Raw genomic sequence first — 21130 nt, 5'->3', positions numbered from 1 at the left:
GAAAGCCTGGAAAGCTGATGCCGGCTAGTGTGGACAATACTGAGCTAGAAGCACCAGTGATCTGAATGAGGACCCATTCTGTTGACAGGCACCTTCTCAGCAAATGGACAACATTAGATACCATTGTTTGTATAGCTGCTTACACACACACACACACACACACACACACACACACACACACACACGGGTTGTAGTGAAGTTTTAATATGAATGCCAATCATAAAAAATAAAAAGTAACAAATAAATAAATCAATAAAAATAGGCCAACTCTTGAGAGGTAACATAGCTAACAGTTATCAGTTGGAATTAATGAACAGTAGGAAGTGAGCTACAATTAAGCTGTGAAAAGTCTCTCCAGGGAAGTTCAAAAAATATCCTGGATTGAAAATGTTCAAAGTTAACTTCAAAGCAAAATAAAGAAAAACAAACAAAAATCCTCAACAAAAATCCATCATGACCCAAACCTGAATTGAATGTTTGTATTATATATATATATATATATATATATATATATATATATATATATATATATAATATCTTTTACAATTCTCAGTGGCAGTATTTTAAGGATTCTTAGACTATAGTCAGAAAATCTTGGTTTCACTGAGGTAGATGTAATCAGTACTCATCAATTTGCATAATTGGCATGACAGATTTCAATTATATAATTATTGTAAATATATGCTATGATACAATTAGGAGTTGTAATTACAATGCATAACTACATAATTACGTGTTATGACATGGTAAACCCTTGTGAAGAAAGTGGGAGCCCTCACTATATTTTGTAGGATGTTGTGCTATGATTAGGACATCACATTTTAATAGGAACTCTGCAACACCAATTTATGTTTATAGCTCACAAATGAATGTTAAAAATTAGGGAAATGGTGCCAAAGTGCTTTCGAGATATGTGGTTGGCTCCCTAAACGGGGGTCTTTCAATATTCTACAGTTTAGTACCTATATTAAACAACCTGTCCAGCATATTATTTGCACACCATAACGTATCTTAAGAATGAAGAAGGGTAGTTAAGTGTAGCCTGAAAAGGAAGTGATTCCCAGGAAAGATTTTGCACTGCATTATAAAGCTTGGCCTGAATCCAGAACTTTGCTCCTGCCAACAGAAACAAGGGAGGCAATTTTGCCAACTCCCTTCTCCCTCTGGAGGGGGCTCCAGAGGAGTTTCCTAATTTTGGAAGGGTTGCGAGACCCCCAAGAACTGTGTGGCAATTGCAAAGGAAAGGGTGGATTGCTTAAAATCATCTCCTTTCCACAAGGGAGGTCCATCAACTGTTTCAAAGTCTTTCATGGATAGAAGAAGCCCTTCCATTTGTAAAAGTAAATGGATAAATAGGTAAAATCTATCTTCACTATACAGGGTATCAAGTTAAGTATTAGCAATAAAGAAGACTAGAAACAATGCACATACACCCTCCCTGCTGTTAAATGGGGAGGAACTTTCCCATATGACCGTTGAGCATTAAATTGAGATCTCATTGAATTGAGATCATGACTAAGGCTGTATACCCATTACCAGTTTAAAATAGCTAGGTTGTTCTTTAACTCAATAGAAGGAAAATGCATCAAAACACAATATTTCAGAAGAAATGACAGAATAGGTATTGATTGCGTACAATGCTTCCCAAACCAGTGGTTGGAGTTTGCTGGATGAAGATTAAATGGCAGTGTATATGCAGCCTGCATTGTGACGCAAGCTATGGCTTCACAATTGCCCATATAAGTGGTGGATACGGTAGAAGGTATCATGAATTATACATGAATCCGAGATCCATGAAAACTGAGCCAACCATTTGTGGCGTCGTCTCTTTCCAATTATACCAAATGAAGAGCAAAGCCTAAGCATTTTCTTTCATCTGTAATGCTTACACTTTCCTTATGGTTCTCATTTAGAGATGCTTCTCAAATACTATATGTCCCCCCTATGTATTTTGGAGTTCCAGTCTTCTTTCTGAAGTGAAACCAAGGGAAACTTGCAATTTAATTCTGCAGTTCCATTTTCAATTCCCAAATTTTCTGTGCTGCAGATGCAGGAACAGCGTTCATAATTATTCTATTATTGTACTCCACATTGAGAGAACTTATGTGCCCTGAAATACATTTTGGAAATCATTTAATAAACCAATATTTTGCCTTCTTTTCATCAGCAATGAACTCAAAGCGGGATAATGCAAAAAAGGCACAAATACACTGAAAGTAAACCTCACAGAAAGCTCTGTTTCTGGAATTGATTATAAAAAGTCTCTTCTTAAAATGGAATTCAGAAAGAGTGAAAATGGAAGACAGAGTAAACAGGAAGCAATAAAGAATGGCATGGAGAAAATCCCTTGATGCTACCCTGGCTTAGTTGCATGATATGGCAAGAGATTTGGCATGAGAGAAGCTTTGAACGAATCATTACAGAAGATGGGCATCAAGCAAAGCTCTGGCTGGAAGACATGCCACAGCCATTTTTAAACCATCTTCATTTAAATATGTTACATCTTATTATTTGCAACAGAAAGACTGCAGTTTAAATTTATACATAGTAATTTGCACTTACTGTGTTGGCAGTTCCTTCCCATAAATTCGCCAGGACACTCACATGAATAGTTAGCTACTAGATCTGTACAAATGCCACCATTCTTGCAGGGTTCAGCTTCACATTCGTTCACATCTGTGGGGAATGCCCAATGACAATATTAGACGGATATTCAATATAACATTTGCATTTTACACAATAAGAAAGTCAGACACTTTGTGAGATTGTGTTTGGTAAGTATGGCTAGCAAACTTATTTTCACTGAAGAATGCACTTAGGCATAAACTATTTTAACACTGTTGAAACTCTTATACCTTTCCCTCCCTTTCAATCACACAATTAAGGACCAACCAATAATATGTCTCTCTCCCTCCCTCTCTCTCTGATGCAATGTATTCAAATTAAGACACTTTAACATCTCTGTTAGTTTCAGTGGAAGACAGCTATATGATCAACCCACTTTCATTGAAACTGATGTGACGTAAAAGAGCATTATGAGATTTTGACATAAGCCATAACTGGAACAGGAGAATGCATAATTGATGGTTGCAGAAACTTAGACACTATACTTTGTCTCACAGTAGCAAGATATGGCAATAGATGTAGCTGTTTCAACCCTGTTGAGTGTTTTGATTCATTGGCTGCATTTTTTAATTGCATTTCCAAAATGAACACAATAATGTTTTAAATACGAAATGTTCACTCACTTCCACTAAGGGAGCCAGTCCTTTACTATCTCCTGTCCTTCACTTAAAACTGATAAAAGTGTGCATGCACATGAAAGCTCATAAAAACTTAGTTGGTCTCTAAGGTACTACTGGAAGGGATTTTTTTATTTTGTTTCGACTATGTCAGACCAACACGGCTACCTACCTGTAATTAAAACTGATAGAAATTGATCCATTGGACTGCACACAGCTCTGAAAAGTACTGTAAAGCTATTTCTTCAGTGTCTACTCTAGAAGAGTCACAGTTCAGTCAATATCACCTTCACTGTAGGCCCTTACTCTGTGGGAAATGATATCTACTTCAAGGCAGAATTTGCCAGCTATATGGAAAATCCTAAAAGGGGTCAATGTAGCTCTTCCTCCCTATAAAGGTGACATGGTATGAAGTCCTTCATAGGTGACAGCTTTCAACATGGATTAACATGAGGATCCATTCCTATGAATGAAACATTTTCTGAAGCAACCCCCAGTCTACTAGAATTGGATCTTGCCTGAAGAGAGTGAATATTGGTTGAAAATTAAAACTTTCTCAATGATATGGAGAGAGTTCATAATTCCCCCCCCCCATTTTAATTGCCTTTAATACATACTGGGATAGGCTTCTTAGTAATGCCATTAACTTATTTCCCATGTAATTTCACACTTTAAAAGTATGCTTCCGGCGAAAGAATTCCTATCATTTTTATTGAACCTGATTACCAAAAGTGACTGTATATTTAACCAGTATTTTGATAGACTGTATTACTACTACTACTACCACCGGTACTACTACTTTTGTTGTTGAAAATGCAATTTAAAAAGTCATATGAAAGAAAGTTAGAAGTCATTAGAGGAATAGTTCAAAATTATAAGAACATTTCAGTCTACAGACAGAATAAGCACTTTTCCAAGAGAACATAGTTTTCTTGTGCAAGTAGGATTTGCAACCAGGTGCTGGTCACATTATTTTAAAAGTATTATATGTTACAGGTAACAGGAAGGAACAGAATGCAGGCAAATACTACCTGCCAAAGTTGTACAGTACAACCCAAATGATCTCTGTGCAAAAGTAAGTTCTGTTTGGTTCAATGGGGTTTGTCCCAGCTAAGTGGTTATAGGATTTCAGCCTTAAGCTGTACCCTAAGGGCTTCTGCACACTTACCTTTCATCTGCTCTTTCCAGGCGTGGTCCATAAGTTAAAGCTCCATTTCCCCTAAGAAAACCTGTACCTGGAAAGAGCAGGGCAAAAGTGTGGCTAATCCCTTACCTGAGAGAGTCCCATTGCACATGGTGGGACTTGCTTCCCAGTATACATGCATAGGAATGTGCTGCAGTTTTATCTAATAGAATATACTAGCTGTTCTGCAGGAGCATGTATTGGGTTAAAAAAACCAAAATTAAACTCCGAAAATTTCGTGAAAGTTGTTAGTTATATTTCTTGTGCACAAACTGGCCTGTCAGTGCAAGAAAGGTTCACACAGAATACATTTGGAGATGCCTTAATGCCGAAGGTAAACTCAATTCTGGCAAGATTATAAAGCCATCATCCTTTAGCAAATATCATTTTAAATCCCCTTGTGTGTAATAGATGCTTAGCTACATTTCAAACCAGCAAAATTCTCCAACAAACCTTTTATTAAAAGAAAGGAAAAGGCTTAAATTTGCCCCCCCCAATCTTTTAATTCCAATAAAGCGTTCTTTCTAGACAAGGACAGACATAAGAATGTCTCATTGTGAAAGTCCTTGTGTTTATAGGACTGCCCTCAGATGATAATGTGAATGGATTCAATAGGCCTGTTTCCTAAATGCTAAAGTCTTGTGGGAAATGAAATCACAGCAGCAGTTAAGCTACCTTCAGAAGCAATATACTTATGAACACCAGATTCATCCAACTGACCCATTCCCACAGAAGTGCAGAGATAAACAGCAGGGGCGTTCAGTTGTTTTCATGTTCTGCTTGAAAGCTTCCCAGGAGCATCTCACTACCTTCTGTTGAAAATGGAATGTTGGACGAAGTGGACCTTTAATTCCGATTACTTCTGAAAATGGCCATTTATCACCGTAAGGTAATCAAAAGGAAGATGAAACATCTGAAAGGCCAAGCTCAACACGGAGAAAGAAAGGTTGGGGATAGTGGGGCGGTAGCAGCCAAACCATACAATCTAGGACAAGCCATCTGCTCAGTCCAAAGGGCTGCATTAAAAATACATCATGGGGTAATTTGCAAATTTTTATTTAGCACCAATGACGAGCATGACTGATTGGCATAATCTGATGGACGTGCATTTTTTTCTATCATGCTGTTTCTGGTTAGAAGTTTCAGTATCTTTTTAATTGCTTGACGATTAAGCCAAGAACTCAGAGCAACTATTCTTTATAATAGCTACATGGATAATGGTTAAAATGGATCCCACATGGCAACTTCTATGCATGGTAGGTGTAGCCTGAATTTTCACCAGGTTTGATGAACCCTATGCAAAGAAGAGCCTTCACACTTGCCTGCTTCCACTCCATTCCCACAGCATTCCTACAGGGTATATTCTCCAACACTCCCCTCGACCTTCGACTCTGCCCGTGTAACAAGGGAAAGATAGAGGACTTTATCCACTTTTTCTTTCACTGCCCCCCTATAGGACACAATAAGACAGAAGCTCCTTCTACTAATTCCCCCACTCATTGCCTTGGAAGATGACCGCATGAAATTTCTATTGGTGGACGCTAACCCCAGGGTTACCCACAGTGGTCATTTATATCTTGCAGGCCCTGAAACTCAGGGCCCTTTTGACAGGCTAATTTCCTCTAGCCTCGGATGTCTCTAAATATATTACAACAGACAAAACTCACATGATTTGTCATAGTTTTTTAAAATCAAACTCTGTTTTATATAGCATGATTTTATATTCGCTGTTTTGCAAGTGTATTTGATACATTCTCTGTATTATAGCAGTAGGTTACCGCCTGGATCCTTTTATGTGCCAAGGCCAACCGGCTAATGAAATACAATTTTGATTGATTTTCACCAGGATGGTTTGCATCACATGGGCAATTTTATGTCATGGTGTGGTTGAACATACCATGCATTTGTTTCAACTGGCCTCCACAGGAACACAAGAAGCTGCCTTCTACCAGGACAATTTGCCCATTTAGTCCAGTTTTGTCTGCTCTAACTGGCAGCAGCTTTCCAGGATCTCAGCTGAAGCAAAGTGCTTTCACCCTGGTGGAGGTACCAGATATTGCGAATGTGACCCTTTGCATGCAAAGCCTATGTTCTACCACTTAGCTATAATCAGTCCCAACAGGACTCGTGTGATATGTACACTGGCGCCAAGCTTGCACTTCCCTTTCAACAATAACTGGGTGGCTCACATGCAAGAGTCCAGCTTAAATGCAAGGTGGAGCAGCTTTTCAACTATCACTTGAATTTCAATAAGAGAAACTGCAGAAAGTTGAAATACTTTCCCCATATTTAAATACAATAGCTTTGCCAAATTATGCGGAGCTGAATCCGATTTCTTTTTTCTTCAGATAAACTAGGCTCAGTCTCTCTTTTATTTTGTCTTAAACGAGTCTCTGTTTTCCTCCACTGATACAGTGTTGCGCATTGTGTCATGACACAGACATTAAGGTTGCCAGCAACCTCCAAATTTAGAAGTCAAGACATTTCATGAGAATCAAATGACCAATAGGTCATTTTCAAAAAGCTGTCTGAACCTGAAGGGTCTCCTGGAGAGACAACAAAGAGCAATAAACATTTCCTTCTTTCTGAAGTTCTGGGGAGGAAAGGGAGAGATTGTGCTGATTCAATATAAAATGACTTTTCCACTCTTTATTTCAAAGGAAGAAAACAAGCCACTTTTTGAAAGAGAAAAACTGGAGAAAAACTTATACTTTCTAAGAAATCGAGGGAAACGGATAACGGAGAAAAATAAAATACGCTCAGGGCTCAGATAATAGCTTTTGCTTGTTTGAATAAATAATCTGGAGAAAAACTGAAAATATTTACATAAGTTACACACTTTATGATAAGTGTGCTGTACTGAGTGATAAAAATGAAAATTAGCATATAAACCAGCATTTGGTCCATTGTGTGAGCCTTTCTCCATGCAAACCCCTATTGATGGAAATAACAATTTCTTCCTTTAACTGAGGATTGCTATATAATTCTGATTTTGGAGAATTATTTATTTAAGCTTGAAGCGTTTAAAGGTGCTACCTTCAGAATGTGAAGTATACAAAACCCAGAGGTTCCTGAATTCATATAGTGCTATATTGTTAGAATTGGAACTGGACCTCATACAGCTGGATTCAAATTTCTGTACAGCCACTCTGGGTGGCCCTGGGCAAGTAAATTACTATTTCTCAGATTTGCTTTTTCTTTTCACAATGGTATCATGATGAGTGAGGAGGGAAATAAATTAACTTTATGTACATTTCCCTGAGTGCCTTGGAAGATGATTGAGATACAAATGCAACAGTGAATTACCTCAACAGATATATGAATGGTGCAAACAAACAATAACTATACATTTTTTGTCAAAATTGTACGGCTGATATTCATTATCTAAAAAGATTTGTTGATTCTGTTATGTTTGATTTCATGAAAACATCCTAATTTTAGTCCGTATATATGGTATTGGCTTTGTGCAGATGCATGGTGATCCCCTCACCTGCTGATCATAGGGCCCAAGGTGGTTGATACTGGGAGAATTATTCCTTTAGGAATTTGGATCCCTAGCCATTTAGGGCTTTGTATGCTGGTATTAACACCTTGAACTGGGTTTGATGGCTCACTGGCAGCCAATGCTAAGCTTTTAGTGACACATGGTTCTATCAGGCTGCTCCACTCAGCAACCTAGTAGCCACATTCTGCTTTGGGTGTAGCCTTTAGACCAGAGGCTAAGACTACACAACAAACCTTAGTTACGAACACAGTCAAGCTATACACAAACGTAACTGGCTATAATAAAAAATTCATAGACTTATACAGGAAGGTTCAAAAATTTTTTGTTGTCATGTAAATAAGAACATCATATATCACAAGCGGAGGCACATCCCCCAACTTAAAGTGTTGATACGGACTCAGTCCAAAATGAATGAGATAGTCAAAGAGTACCACAAGAGAAGGTGTGCAGCAGGTGTGGAGCATGCACTAGTGGGTCCAATTGGCAAACGGGCGTGGCAAGCCAAAGTCCATGAGGTGGCAGAAGTATATTCAATGGTGCCAAGTGCAGCAAAAAAGCAATGTCCATAGAAAAGACAAGGTTCCCGGGTACGTCCCTTGTTTCGCCCTGGTCAGGCTTCCTCAGTACTGGTAGCTTAAAAATGTGGATTAACATAAATTCAAAGCTTTCAAGTAGGCCAGATAATATTTTCAAAGACTTTGTTCTTTTGGAACTGCATCTTTTTTTAAAAATAGAACACTGAGATTATCCATTATATCACCTGTCATTTGCTTGAATCAATATGAAGTATAATAAACTGTAATTGAGCTAGTGACCGAAAAAAGTTAATGAATATTTATAAGAAAACTGCGTATATCCTGGGAATGTGGGCTTGGGAGAGCACATCTTTTTTTAAAACAACAACAACTCTGTCCTGCCATGTGATACACCAAATCTTTGTGAGACAATGCATGTGGAAGGTGTTGAGAGATTCCTCCAGGTGGTTGTAAGTTGGCCGCAACTCACTTCCATAAAGAAGTGTGCTGAACACATGCCTGGTAGACCTTTGCCTTGGTATTGGATGTTAGCATCACATTCTCCCATACCTACATTGCTGTAGCTGCCTTGCCAATAAGCTTGTCCAGCTCAGCATCAATAGAGAGGCTGCTGTTCTGCTGAAACAGAAGTAGGAAGCAGAGGGGCACTACCATATAGAAAATCACTTACAAACTTGGAAGATGGACAGGTGAATGGCTGCGGCTGCTGTTAACAGGTCCTGTGACAGCGTTGCCAGTGTGGTTTTAGGGACAGAGTTGGCATTTGAATTTGTTGCAGGTTGGGCCCCTGTATTTGGGATTCTGTTATGTGGCATGTTGTTGCTGGTGAGTACAGTAGTTGTTTTAGGTTGGAACTGTAGATAAGCAAGAGCAAGCATACCATCTTGGACTGCCTATGCGAGGAAATTATGATTGTCCTAGCTCACTGATGATTCATGAACCACCTTGAGGTTTTTTTTTTGCTCCAATCAAGCAGTATATAACTTTTATAAAATAAATAAATGACCTAGGAGCTACTGTACTGTATGCCAATTCCACTTAAACAGTTGAGGAAAATTGGTAATGGGGCTAGAGTGATGGACTTGTACTGGGGGAGAGACCTGCATTTGACATTCCCTCTCACAGGGTGATCCTGGGCCTTACAGGGTTTTATTGTGAACAGAACAATGGGGTGGACCCACATATGTCTTCCTGAGATCCTTGAAGGAATGATGGGGTACAAAATGTGAGGAATAAAATTCTGGGGAGCAGAGAATTGTACAGTTGCAAGATAGCCTTTAATGAGGTGGTTAAGCAGTCTTGGTTTGAAAGCCTAGGAATCCTTTAATACCTCAGGGTGCGTCTAGAACAATGCATCTGTTACACAAGGTCTGATAATGGTAGGAATCAGCATGGGTTCTCCTCTGCACACTTTGTTTCACAGCTCAGTGCTAAAATATATCACATTATTAGCAACTGCATTTGAGACATCTGGGATTTCTTTCCCACCCATACTAATTGCAGTTCAATTTATGACCCCTCACAGTCGCATAGAGAATATGTGCCTATTGGTATCACCAATGAAGCATCAGGAGCTTTTGAGGGATATTGAAACATTAATAATAAGCCACAGCTGTCAAGCTCAGCATATGAAATCAGTTAAAATTAATAGTGATATGCTCTGCAATTTACATATTAATTGTGTACATGATCCAGTACATGAACCAAATGTCAGGGAATCACAGAAATATTCATTTTGAGATTCGTTGGCATGATTTTGTCAGTGCCGTGTGATAAGCTTTCTAATTATCTAGTTTAATTGATTTGGTTGGGTAATATTAGATATTACGATTTGAGATAAACTAAATTACAGGTCGACACTCAGTAATCTGAATTCCAGAAGATGCCACTTGCTTTGGAATGAGGTCACTCAGCTTCTGTACACAGCATAAGTTTCAGCAGAGCACATACCTGAATTCCAATGAGTTCACAGACAAGGAAGCAAGGAGGAGATATTTTATAAGCCTATATAAATTTGTTAGCAACGAATTGGACAAAAACATGCACCACTCTGGAGAATGTGTTTAATCAACTAGATTACTCTCCGTTGATGCATTTAGGAAAGGAGTTCAGCTTTTTAAAATGCTACAAATATAGCCTGAAGTTCATTTATTTACATTTTGGATACATTTATATTAGATAAATGAAATTCCTAGTTAGTGGCTGAGAGAGAGGAGTGGTATCCAATCAAACCATAATCACTCCATTAGTTAAGGTAACATATGCTGGAATGTTTCAACTGCAAAAACAAAGGAACCCAAGAATGACTGGGGTGCAATACTTCATAATATTGATTATAGCTTACATTTTGCACCTACAGTGTCAATGTGCTATCATAGTTCCTCTTCTATTTAGTTCCTCCTCTATTTATGCCCCACCAGATGGGTGATGGGTGGGGTATAAAAATATTATTGTTATTATTATGTATTGATTTTCTAAATACCAGTCTACAGTAAGAGATAGTGCATATATTCTCCTAGTTGAAAAAAAATGGTGTTGTATAATATTTGCTTCTGAAAAAGGTCTTATGCATATTCTTAAGACATTGGGGGTGGAGGAGGAAAAAAAAGAAAAGAATCATTGGTAATAAAAACAGTACTGTGCATGTTTACTTTGAAGCTGCTACTGGATTGCCTAGCTTCCCTTTGCTCTGACAACTCTATTTCTATAAGATTCTTTTAAAATCAAGAATATAAAGTGGCCCTTTCTTGTTTTTGTTTTAAATACAGTCCTGATATTTGTGAGAAACTATGGCTGTGTGAAGTAAGCTAACTCAGCAATTCCCATAATTGACCAACACATTATATTTGTCCATTTGAACACATTGTGGTTTTCCAGTTTTCTGATAAGTTGTTGGCAATGAAATGGGTAAGAGATAACTCGCTGCAAGAGAAGCAGACCCGTTATGAATCTGACTGAGCACAGGCTAGAGTCCACTTTCACATCTATTCCATGGCAAAGATGGCAGTGATAAAGGGCTAATTTCTCTACAACAGGGGTCGGCAAGGTTTTCCGGGCGTGGGCTGGACATGCACAGCGCGATGCCGGAAATCACGTCTGTGCATGTCCGTGGCACCGGAAATTGCTTCAGCGCATGCCTGGAAGCCAAAAATCGCATCTCCACAGAAGCGATTTTCGACATCTGGGCATGCACAGACGCGGTTTCTGGTATCTGCGAGTGTGCAGATGCCATTTCCGGCACCACACGGCAAGTCCCCGCACTGCACTGTGCCGGTTTAGCGCAGCACGCAGGGGACTTGCCGAGCGGGTGGCTTGATCTGTGGGCCGGATCCGGCCCATGAGCTAGAGGTTGCTGATGCCTGCTCTACAACCACTGCATCTGCACGTAATTGGCTAGTGGAGCTTTTTGGATATATTGGTCCTTTACATCAAGGTCCACAGTAGTTGGAGAGCAACTTGGACAGGATCCTTGTATCAGGAAGCTTGTTCAAAGATGTACTTGACCTTTGCCCATCCAGACTGGCAACCAGAGGAGGACTAGCTAATTGTGTGGTGGAAATGTTGAATTCTCCTTAAGGGTTCTATTCTGCCCTGTCTACAAATGGCAATAGTTTGTCTTCTCTTAAAGCAGCAATCTTTGGATTCTGCTGTATTGAAGAATCATAAGTCAGTGCCCATTATTCCATTTTTAAATATGGTGCTTATGCATTTATTGGTGACCCAATTCAAGGAATCCCAAATGAAACTGATTAACTAGACATATTTCAGCCTGGATGCAGGCCTGGTTTTGAAACAACTGGGGTGCAATGTTGCTGCTAAAATCTTAACAAGGGCAAGAATCTGGGATTATGTGACTCCATAGACGTATCAGCAGCACTGGCTACCAATCCAAGGGCTATCACATATAGAGCCCTAAACAGTTTGTGACCAGACTACTTGAAGCCCCAACACCTTTTACGCCTACATGTTTGTCAGCTGTTTTGCCCCTCTTGCATGCCCTCTCTTAGAAGAGACAGGTTGGTGGCAACATACAAGAAGACTTTTTCTGTGGTGGCACCTCATAAGTAGACCTGCCAACCTCAGGAGGTTAGGTTCTCTATTTCTTTCCCACTTCTAGCAACTGACAATTTCCCCTTTCAAAGGTGTTGTTGCTTAATGTGATTGTTAGTGCTGTCCTGGTGTGTTTTTGTTTTGGGCTGCTTTTGGTCTTATTAACTTGGATTTTCATGATTGGGTTACTATTGCTCTTATATTTAGTTTTTAATTACAAATTTCTTCGAAAGACTCATTTGTATAGGGGATAGACAGGTATAAAACTTTTCACATTTTAAAACTGTGTGTTGATCATCCCAATATATGGTTTAGTCACCAGGTGTCATTGGACTTGTTTTATCCTGGTGGAGTCAGTAGTTTCCACATGTCTATGCCATTCTTGCTGAGAGACAAAACTGGGTTCTTCTTGCTGCTGTGTTGTCTAAATCTGGAATGAGAAACTTGTAGTCCCCCAAATGTTGTTGGACTACAACCCCCATCGTCCCTGACCATTAGCCATGCTGTCTGAGGTTGGTAGGAGCTGTAGTATAATATCTGATGGGCCATATGTCCTCCATCCCTGCTCTAAGCCTTCCATGATGGAGAAGACCTAGCATTGCTCACATGGAGAAAACAAGCATTATTTTCAAAAGTCCTTCATCTTTTTAATCCCAAAATCACGAGAAAATGTGGTGGTGGTAGGAGTCTAATTCATAATTTAATAGATATTTTCCCAAGTAGTTATAACAAATTGTAGGTAAAATGAATGCTGTGCCTTCAGCCTAAATGTTAGGAAGCCCATTGCTTTTAAATCCAGTGTGTTCATTAATAAAGCCCTCAGGAAAGTCTTCCTATTGAATTAAATAACATGACTAAGAGCACCTGTCTCAGGCTGGTATTAAAATGGGTTGAAAGAGCGAATATGGGGGGGAAACCTATTAGCATAAATATCTGCTTTTTACAGCCCTTTTCATCTCCAGCTATCATTAACCAAATGAACTGCTGACAACATCAAGACGAAACCACGAGCCATACGGCAAATCCGGCCACATCCCACTTTTCTGACACCCAATTCAGCTCATCTTTATTTTATGACAAGGAATCAAGTTCTTCTAACTGTGTGTGTGCTTAAAAAACACATACTAAGGAAAAGGAAGAAGAAGAAATCATTAGGTCTCTCCTCTCCTCCCACCATCCTGCCTTCAGAATTGAGCCCTTCTGAACAACTAGGATACAAATCTGAACAGCCACAAGGTGAGGACCAGAATCAGCACTTTGGTCAGCTACCAAGGTTCCAGTGACTCCGACCAGAGCACTGTGATATGTGTTTTGTGGCACCCACTTAAAAAGGGTTATATAGCCTGGCTGTCTGAGCAGCACTGGGAGCTATGCTAATTCCCTAACTACTCCTGACTAAGCATCAATCTGGGGCATTGTGAGACATTAAAGTAGTAGCTGCACTGAGCCACATAGTGCTGTTTAGCTTGCCACCGCCCTGTAAGCCCAAGAGGTCCATGGATAGAGGAATCCTACAAGTCACTTTTCTTAAAGCTCCTCAGACTGGTTACAGGTAGGTAGCCGTGTTGGTCTGGATCGAAGTAAAATAAAAAAATTCCTTCAGTAGCACCTTAAAGACCAACTAAGTTTTTATTTTGGTATGAGCTTTCGTGTGCATGCACACGAAAGCTCATACCAAAATAAAAACTTAGTTGGTCTTTAAGGTGCTACTGAAGGAATTTTTTTATTTTACTCCTCAGACTGACAGCCAGCCTTACCACAATATATGAAGATCAATCAAAACAGTAATAGTTTTCCAAAGCTGTTGGCTGAAGTCCATAAAACTGTACCAGCACACCCCTTTGTAGGATAGGAGTTGCGTCGCTGATATGTCATCAGTTGGTGCACAGGATCCTCTCCACTACCCCTTTCCCATTGAAATTAGGCTTGAAAGAAGCATTAGGTTGCAGTGTGTCCTTGTTTACAGTCTCTGTGTGTGGTGCCCACAGCATTTTCTCTGGTTTGCAAAGGTGCCCACAGGCCCTCAAAACTTGGTGACCTCTGAATTGCATTATAGTTCTAAAGGGGCAGAAGAAGTGTTATATTGAAACTTACTGTGCTGGCAGTGGATCCCATTAAATCCCTCTGGGCATTTGCAGATATAGCCTATGAATGTGTCTCCTCTATAGGCTTCACTAATTTCACATATTCCACCATTATGGCAGGGATTAGGAATGCATGGCCCTGAAAGATAAAAAAGAATGAAAAGAAAATGACACATCAAATATGAATGCAGAAAAGACACTCGGCTGCCATCATTTCACTCAGTCATCAAGTGATAAAGGTTATGTGAAGACACATCTGCTCAGGAAGTATTAACCCACTAGCTGGCCTATACCTAGCATTGCTAGGGAAATCAATGCAGTTTTGAAAGGTTCAGTCCATCCTGATTCACAATACTGAACAATTGTATCCAAAACTATATGAAACCTGTTCCTTGATCTCAGGTACCATCCTGTAAAATTTGATTACCACATCTTAAGAGGTGTCCAAAAAAAAACCCTCACAACTTTCCAAAATATATAATATATTAGTAATCATTAGGGCTCTGCATGGCTTTCCCAATCTGATTCAGAGCTTGATCTGGTGCTTTGGAATGGCCCCAATTCAACCCAGGACGATGCAGACTAAATCGGGGGGGGGGGCACAATGCATGAAGCCTGCCTGTGTCTCATTCTTCCCCCTATACCCGCAGCTGCCTCAACATGTTTGCTTGGCATCTACCTGTCTGGGGAGACAATGGAAGAATATGAACTTTCAGGGGTAAAGTCAAACCACTGGAGAGTCACAGCACTGTGACTATAGAGACTGATACAGGAAAGACTTGACTTTTGCTAAATCCCAGATTGACTCAGTTTGGCTTAGGATCTGGCTCCAGTAATATATTGTTGTTTACAAGAGAGTCGAATACAGTAGTGTAGTTTTCCTTGACACCCTTTCTGGATAACACATGAAAAGGTTGAAAAGAATGGATTTGATCACCACCACCACCCAAATTTCATCATCAGACAAATGGGCATTGATACCACAGAGACCACTGAATTCCGAGTACCTCTTTAATTGTGAGTTTTGTTACCATCAAATCCCTCCTAAGGTTATCTTTTAAGGTGTATTGCTAGAAAGGCAAACTCACCCATAGAAGGAAGTAGTGCATGTAAGGATGCGGCTGGGGGTGGGGGCAGGGGCAAAGACAGGCTGTGTAAAGAATCATAGAACTGTAGAGTTGGAAGGGACCCTGAGGCTCATCTAGTCCAACCCAAACCTGCAACTTTGGTGTTATCAGCACTAAGGATTCACATATGTTACAAATAAACTTTTTTTCTGGCAAAGAATTAGCACTTGTCTTCACTGTTGAATGCAAGAACATCATACTTTTGAATGTTACTTGCCATTGGTGAATGTAGACCACATGCTGTGAAACACAGAGGACCTAATCATGAAGGGAAAAAATCTTCCCGGAATTGGATAAACAAGAGGAGAATAGCAAACTCCAGGGTTGGCCTACCTATGAGGCAAGGTGAGGCAACAGCCTCAGGTGGCAGGATCCACAGGGGCAGCAGATCCAACCTCCAAGGAATGTACTGCTCCCTGCTGCTGCTTGGAGGCCAGATCTGCTGCCTCCTCAGCAATCCTCCCCTGTGTTGCCTCTATAGCAGCTGGTGGGCAAACAGGAGGCACTGCTGGTCTCTTCCTAGGGAGAATATGATGGGGATTGCCCTCTGGAGTCTCCTGGGAGGGGCAAGGCACCAGGGAGGCTATCATGGTGCAAATGCACCAGCAGAACCAATTTGGTCCTCTTGTATTTGCACCACAGTGAGGTCCCCACCATCTTGCCCATCCCCTTTTCCTTCCCAGTAAGCAGCAGCAACTCAGCTGTCAGGAGGTCAGGTGAGCGCCACTGCCCCACTACACAGTCCTCTACTTGCACTCTCCCACCAGCTCTAGAGGGCTGGGGGGCTATCTGGAATAGCATGGGGCTTGGCACAGGGGGATGTGGTGCAGTTCAAGAATCAAGAAAAGTTGCCTCCATTCTTCAAGGGTCACCTCCAAGACCCATCCATTTATGGCATCCTTCTGTGAAAGAGGGAGCACCATGGATCCAATCCATAATCTTCATTATATTACAGCATTGGCAGTATATGTTCCTGTATTTTGCATTATTCCAGTGCCAATAAACTATGGATGGAAATCAACATTCCATCAATGTGTTTATGAATCCTTGCTTTGCCTATCCAGCATTGGATCATAGCCATTGGTTTGCATAAAAACCTGGCAAATGATGAAGATTCTTTACCTCAAATGTTCCTCCTACAAAGAACTGGCAGTCAATTCTGTTAGTATTTTAAAAAATGATTACATGGTTGGGAACATCTGAAGTGAGCTCTTCACAACCGCTTCTAAATTCTCCACCACAATAAAGAACTAATCTTCATTCCTTGAACTACAATGGTGTGCTTTTTTTTTAAAAAAAATGAAAATAAATATATGTTTGCCCACTTAAAATCGTATTTTATTTCCTGCCATTTAATTTACATATAAATAAAGACTAGAGGTGGAATTAATTAACATTTCCAAAATTGTACATTTCCATATGTGTCACACTCTATACAACAATTTCCTGTTTTCTCTTCCTTATAAAAGGACTGTTGACTCTTTACACAAAGTGGCACTTATTCAAAATTCAGCTTGGTTCAGAATGCATTTTCAGAGGAACAACAAAAATCAAGAACAATAGAGCACAGGCAATAGTGTGAACCAGAAACCGCTGTAAATCTATGGCTCTGTGAACATTTGTCAACCCCCTAATAAGGAATTTGTCACATAACAAATGTTAATAGAGTTTATTATAGAAATGATAATAGAGTTTAATAATAAAATGTTTATTTCAGAAACAAGAAGACATATATGGCTTGCTTTCTATCTGTACTGCCCATAGCACTGTGAGGTTTGCTTGTTTGTTTTGTTTGTTTTAAATTGCTCTGAATATTTAACTGAGAAATAAAAACGGAAATGGATGAAGGCTTCATTTGATTCTTCACATTAGGCCCGTCCACAACAACAACAAAACCCAGACAAAATCTCTAGCAAGACAATGTTTTAGCCTGGCTCACATACCTTCCAACATTTCATAGAATCTTAGAGTTGGAAGGGACTGAAGAGTCATCTAGTCCAACCCCCTTCAATGGAGGAATCTCATCTAAAGCATTTCTCTCATGAAAACAGGGATGTCCTATTCATTTCTTTATTTAACTACAGTGGTACCTTGGTTTACAAACACAATTGGTTCCGGCAGTCTGAGGTGTACTTAACCTGAAGCGAACTTTCCCATTGAAAGTAATGGAAAGTGGATTAATCTGTTCCAGACGGGTCCGCGGAGTACTCAACCTGAAGCGTACTTAACCAGAGGTATGAGTGTAATTGGTTCCGGAAGTCCGTACTTAACCTGAAGCGAACTTTCCCATTGAAAGTAATGGAAAGTGGATTAATCTGTTCCAGACGGGTCCGCAGAGTACTTAAACCAAAAATACTCAAACCGAGGCGTACTTAAACCGAGGTATGACTTTATTTATATCCCACACAACTGAATGGGTTGCCCAAGCCACTCTGGGTTGCTTCCAACAGATATAAAAACATAATAAAACATTAAACACTAAAAAACCTCCCTATACAGGCCTTCCTTCAGATGGCTCAGGGGCTGGATAACTCCATACCCACCAACATTTCTCCATTGAAAATATCCCAAGGAAAAGCAGAACATTCCTTGGGATATCCCAAGGAAAAGCAGAACATTCCAGGATCAAATCAGAAACTGGGATGGATTTTGTAAATCTGGTACTATCCCTGGAAAATAGGGACACTTGAAGTAGGCTCAAGTAGTCTGCTAGGGAGCCAGTTTATTTTCTTCTTTTATTGAGGAGCCCAGTTGGGTTCTTATGTGTATAATCTCTCCTTCTGGTGCTGCTCCACTTTGGAGAAGCCAAAAGCAAACTTTATTAACATATACTTTATTAACATCTGTTTTACTTTCTGCCCCAAAAAGCATGTTAGTTATTTATTTAGTTAATTTACGGTATATTCAGCTTCATTGTTCAACAGAAATCTCTCAATAAATCCCAACTAGAAGGAATCCATATAAGAAATACAGTACAAATTCCACATGTTCTGCTGCTATAATTCACATTGTAAGTAACATAGTTAAATAAATACATACATGTAGACCATGTACATGAACACAATGGGTGGGGTTCAGCTAATGAGTTCTACATGCAGAAGCCCATGTGAAGATTTTTGCCAGTGTAATGGGGCTTTCTCCCCTCTCTTTCCCTGTGTATCCCCATGTTCCCATGGGGGTGAGGGGGCTGGGAGAGCCTCAAGCACAGCATGCAGTGGGAGGAGAAGAGGGCTATCTGGCAAGCCGATATGGTCGCAATGATGGAAAAATTGCCAGTGTGCTGTGTTGAATTCTTCCCAGCAGCTGGAATTTGAAAATTATATACAGTAGCTGAATCAGCATTAGTATCTGTCCCAAAAAAAAGTTACAGCTTAGATGTTGATCAGTGATTGGTGGCTGGCTCTAGGTGCTATTTTCATTTGCCAGAAAGTCCCTCACCTAGCATCAGTCTGGGGCATTGTGGGAAATAAATATGATTGCTGGTCTTGGCCACCCTGCATTGCTGCTAAGAGTACTACTATTGTCACAAAGCCTGGGGGTTTAGTTTAAGAGAAACACAAAAATCCCTTAGGTTCAGTGAACTAGTCGCATTGTTCTTCAGATCCTGGACATAGTCAATACGTAGTTTCTCCTCCAACAGGCTGAAATAAATATAGGATGCTACCTTATTGATCCATTCTGCCCAGTATTTTCTACTCTGACTGTCAATGGGTTTCCAGGGATTGCATTAGAGGACTTTACCATCTCCTGTTATCCATTCTGTTTCAGTGGAGATGCCAAGGGCTGAACGTGCAACTTTCTTCATACAAAACACTGATCTACCCTGTTTCCCCTTTTTTAATACGTAGTCAGAAAGTAAGCCATGGCAGGGTTTTTAAGCATTTGAGAAATATAAGACATACCCCCAAAATAAGCCATACTTCCGCTCCGCGGAAACCAACCCCCACAGGCACCTCCACTCACAGAGTCACTCCATACAGCTGGCACTGCAGGAGCGCGATCAGCTCTGAAGTGGCGCTCCAAGAGCTCCGCTTAACAGCTGATCACGCTCCCGCCTTGCTGGCTGCATCCCCGCGCTCCGCCTTCTCGTCCATCGCCGCCCTGCCGCTTGTGTGCTTGTCGCCACCGCTGGGCTCATTGCTTCTTCCTTGCCTGGCCTGGCCAAGGAGCTTGGAGCGCCCTGCAGCGGCAGGCGGAGCGCCTGAGCCAGCGGCCTCTGCCTGGCCCGGCCTAGGATGCCTGCTGCCCCGCCACCCGGAACCAGTGGCTGCTGCAGCGCCGAGCACTCAAGAGAACCGAGCAGCGCCCTGAACCAGCGCCCTGAGCTGTAAAAACTGTACCGGTAATAAAAAAATTAAGACATCCCACCGAAAGTAAGCCACCCTGTGTTTTTTTGAGGAAAAAAAGTTATAAGACGGTGTCTTAAAAAAGGGGAAAGACGGTAGCTGCCTTCTATTTGCTTAAAAAGCACATGCCACAATACTAAGAAAGAGCTGTTTTGCCACATATTAAACATCTTCCAAAATCATTCTATGAGAAATATCTTACACACACACACGCATGCATGCATGCATGTGCATGCACACACAGCTAGCTTTCTTGATTTTTCACCTTATTCTGTATAAAAGCATTCATAGTGAGTTCCGGCACCCCCCACCCCCGGGAGAAAAATAGCACTGCATAAAACTCAGGGTGGATATAGACACAGTTTAAACCCTATAAATTTGTCAGGAATTAAATCGTTAGAACAAAAGGGGGGGAGCCTATGTGAAAATCCATATAAACTCCCTTTTGCTCTCTGATGCTATCTGGTGTTGGATGTTTACAACGGATTCAAAGCATATTATTGTGATTAATGTAGCTGATTCCTCAGTATCTCTTGTAATCTATGATTTACATAATGCATAGTTATGGCTGTTCTATTTGCATTTGCAGCAGCATACTTCTTATCTTAAAGGTAATTTGTGTTTTGCATTATTATAGCAATAATTATTCAGTTTGTGTGCTTGAAGCAAATTATTATTTTAGAAAAATCTTTGTTAAATGTTTCACAACAATAATTTTGTAGGTAGGTGTGTAGTTATACACATCTGAATAATACCATAGTTGTTCCTGTAAGTAACATAACATATTGATTTCAAAACAAAGGGCTCAATCCAGATGAAATTAGTAATGTTTAAGTTTCATTGACCACAAGTAATTTAAGTTTCAGTCCTTTCAGTTTGCTTTACATATGTCACAAACCGGATCAGGGTCTTGGAGGCATCGGTGTGGATCTCAAATATCATTTAATATGAAAATATATGATCAATTGGAAATTCTTCTTGGCATCCATACAATGATATCAACTGAAATAATCTTTAAAATCTGTCCTCAAAACACAGTCCTACATGCCGATTTACA

General features: G+C 40.2%; 1 protein-coding gene across 1 annotated transcript in view; it reads right to left on the bottom strand.

Annotated features, from left to right (window-relative positions):
• Positions 1–21130, bottom strand: part of EDIL3 (EGF like and discoidin domains 3) — a 223957-nt gene that overhangs the window by 85880 nt on the left and 116947 nt on the right. Inside the window, exons 4-5 of the mRNA XM_060280211.2 lie at positions 14611–14739; positions 2563–2676 (exon numbers count right to left, since the gene is read on the bottom strand). Coding sequence (XP_060136194.1) covers positions 2563–2676; positions 14611–14739 — 243 coding nt within the window. The remainder of the gene's footprint in view (positions 1–2562; positions 2677–14610; positions 14740–21130) is intronic.

The sequence above is a fragment of the Zootoca vivipara genome, chromosome 10 (assembly GCF_965207765.1).
Source record: "Zootoca vivipara chromosome 10, rZooViv2.hap1.1, whole genome shotgun sequence".
Classification (NCBI taxonomy): domain Eukaryota; kingdom Metazoa; phylum Chordata; class Lepidosauria; order Squamata; family Lacertidae; genus Zootoca; species Zootoca vivipara.
Note: the sequence above shows the minus strand (reverse complement) of the source record. Positions and strands in the feature narration are given on the sequence as shown.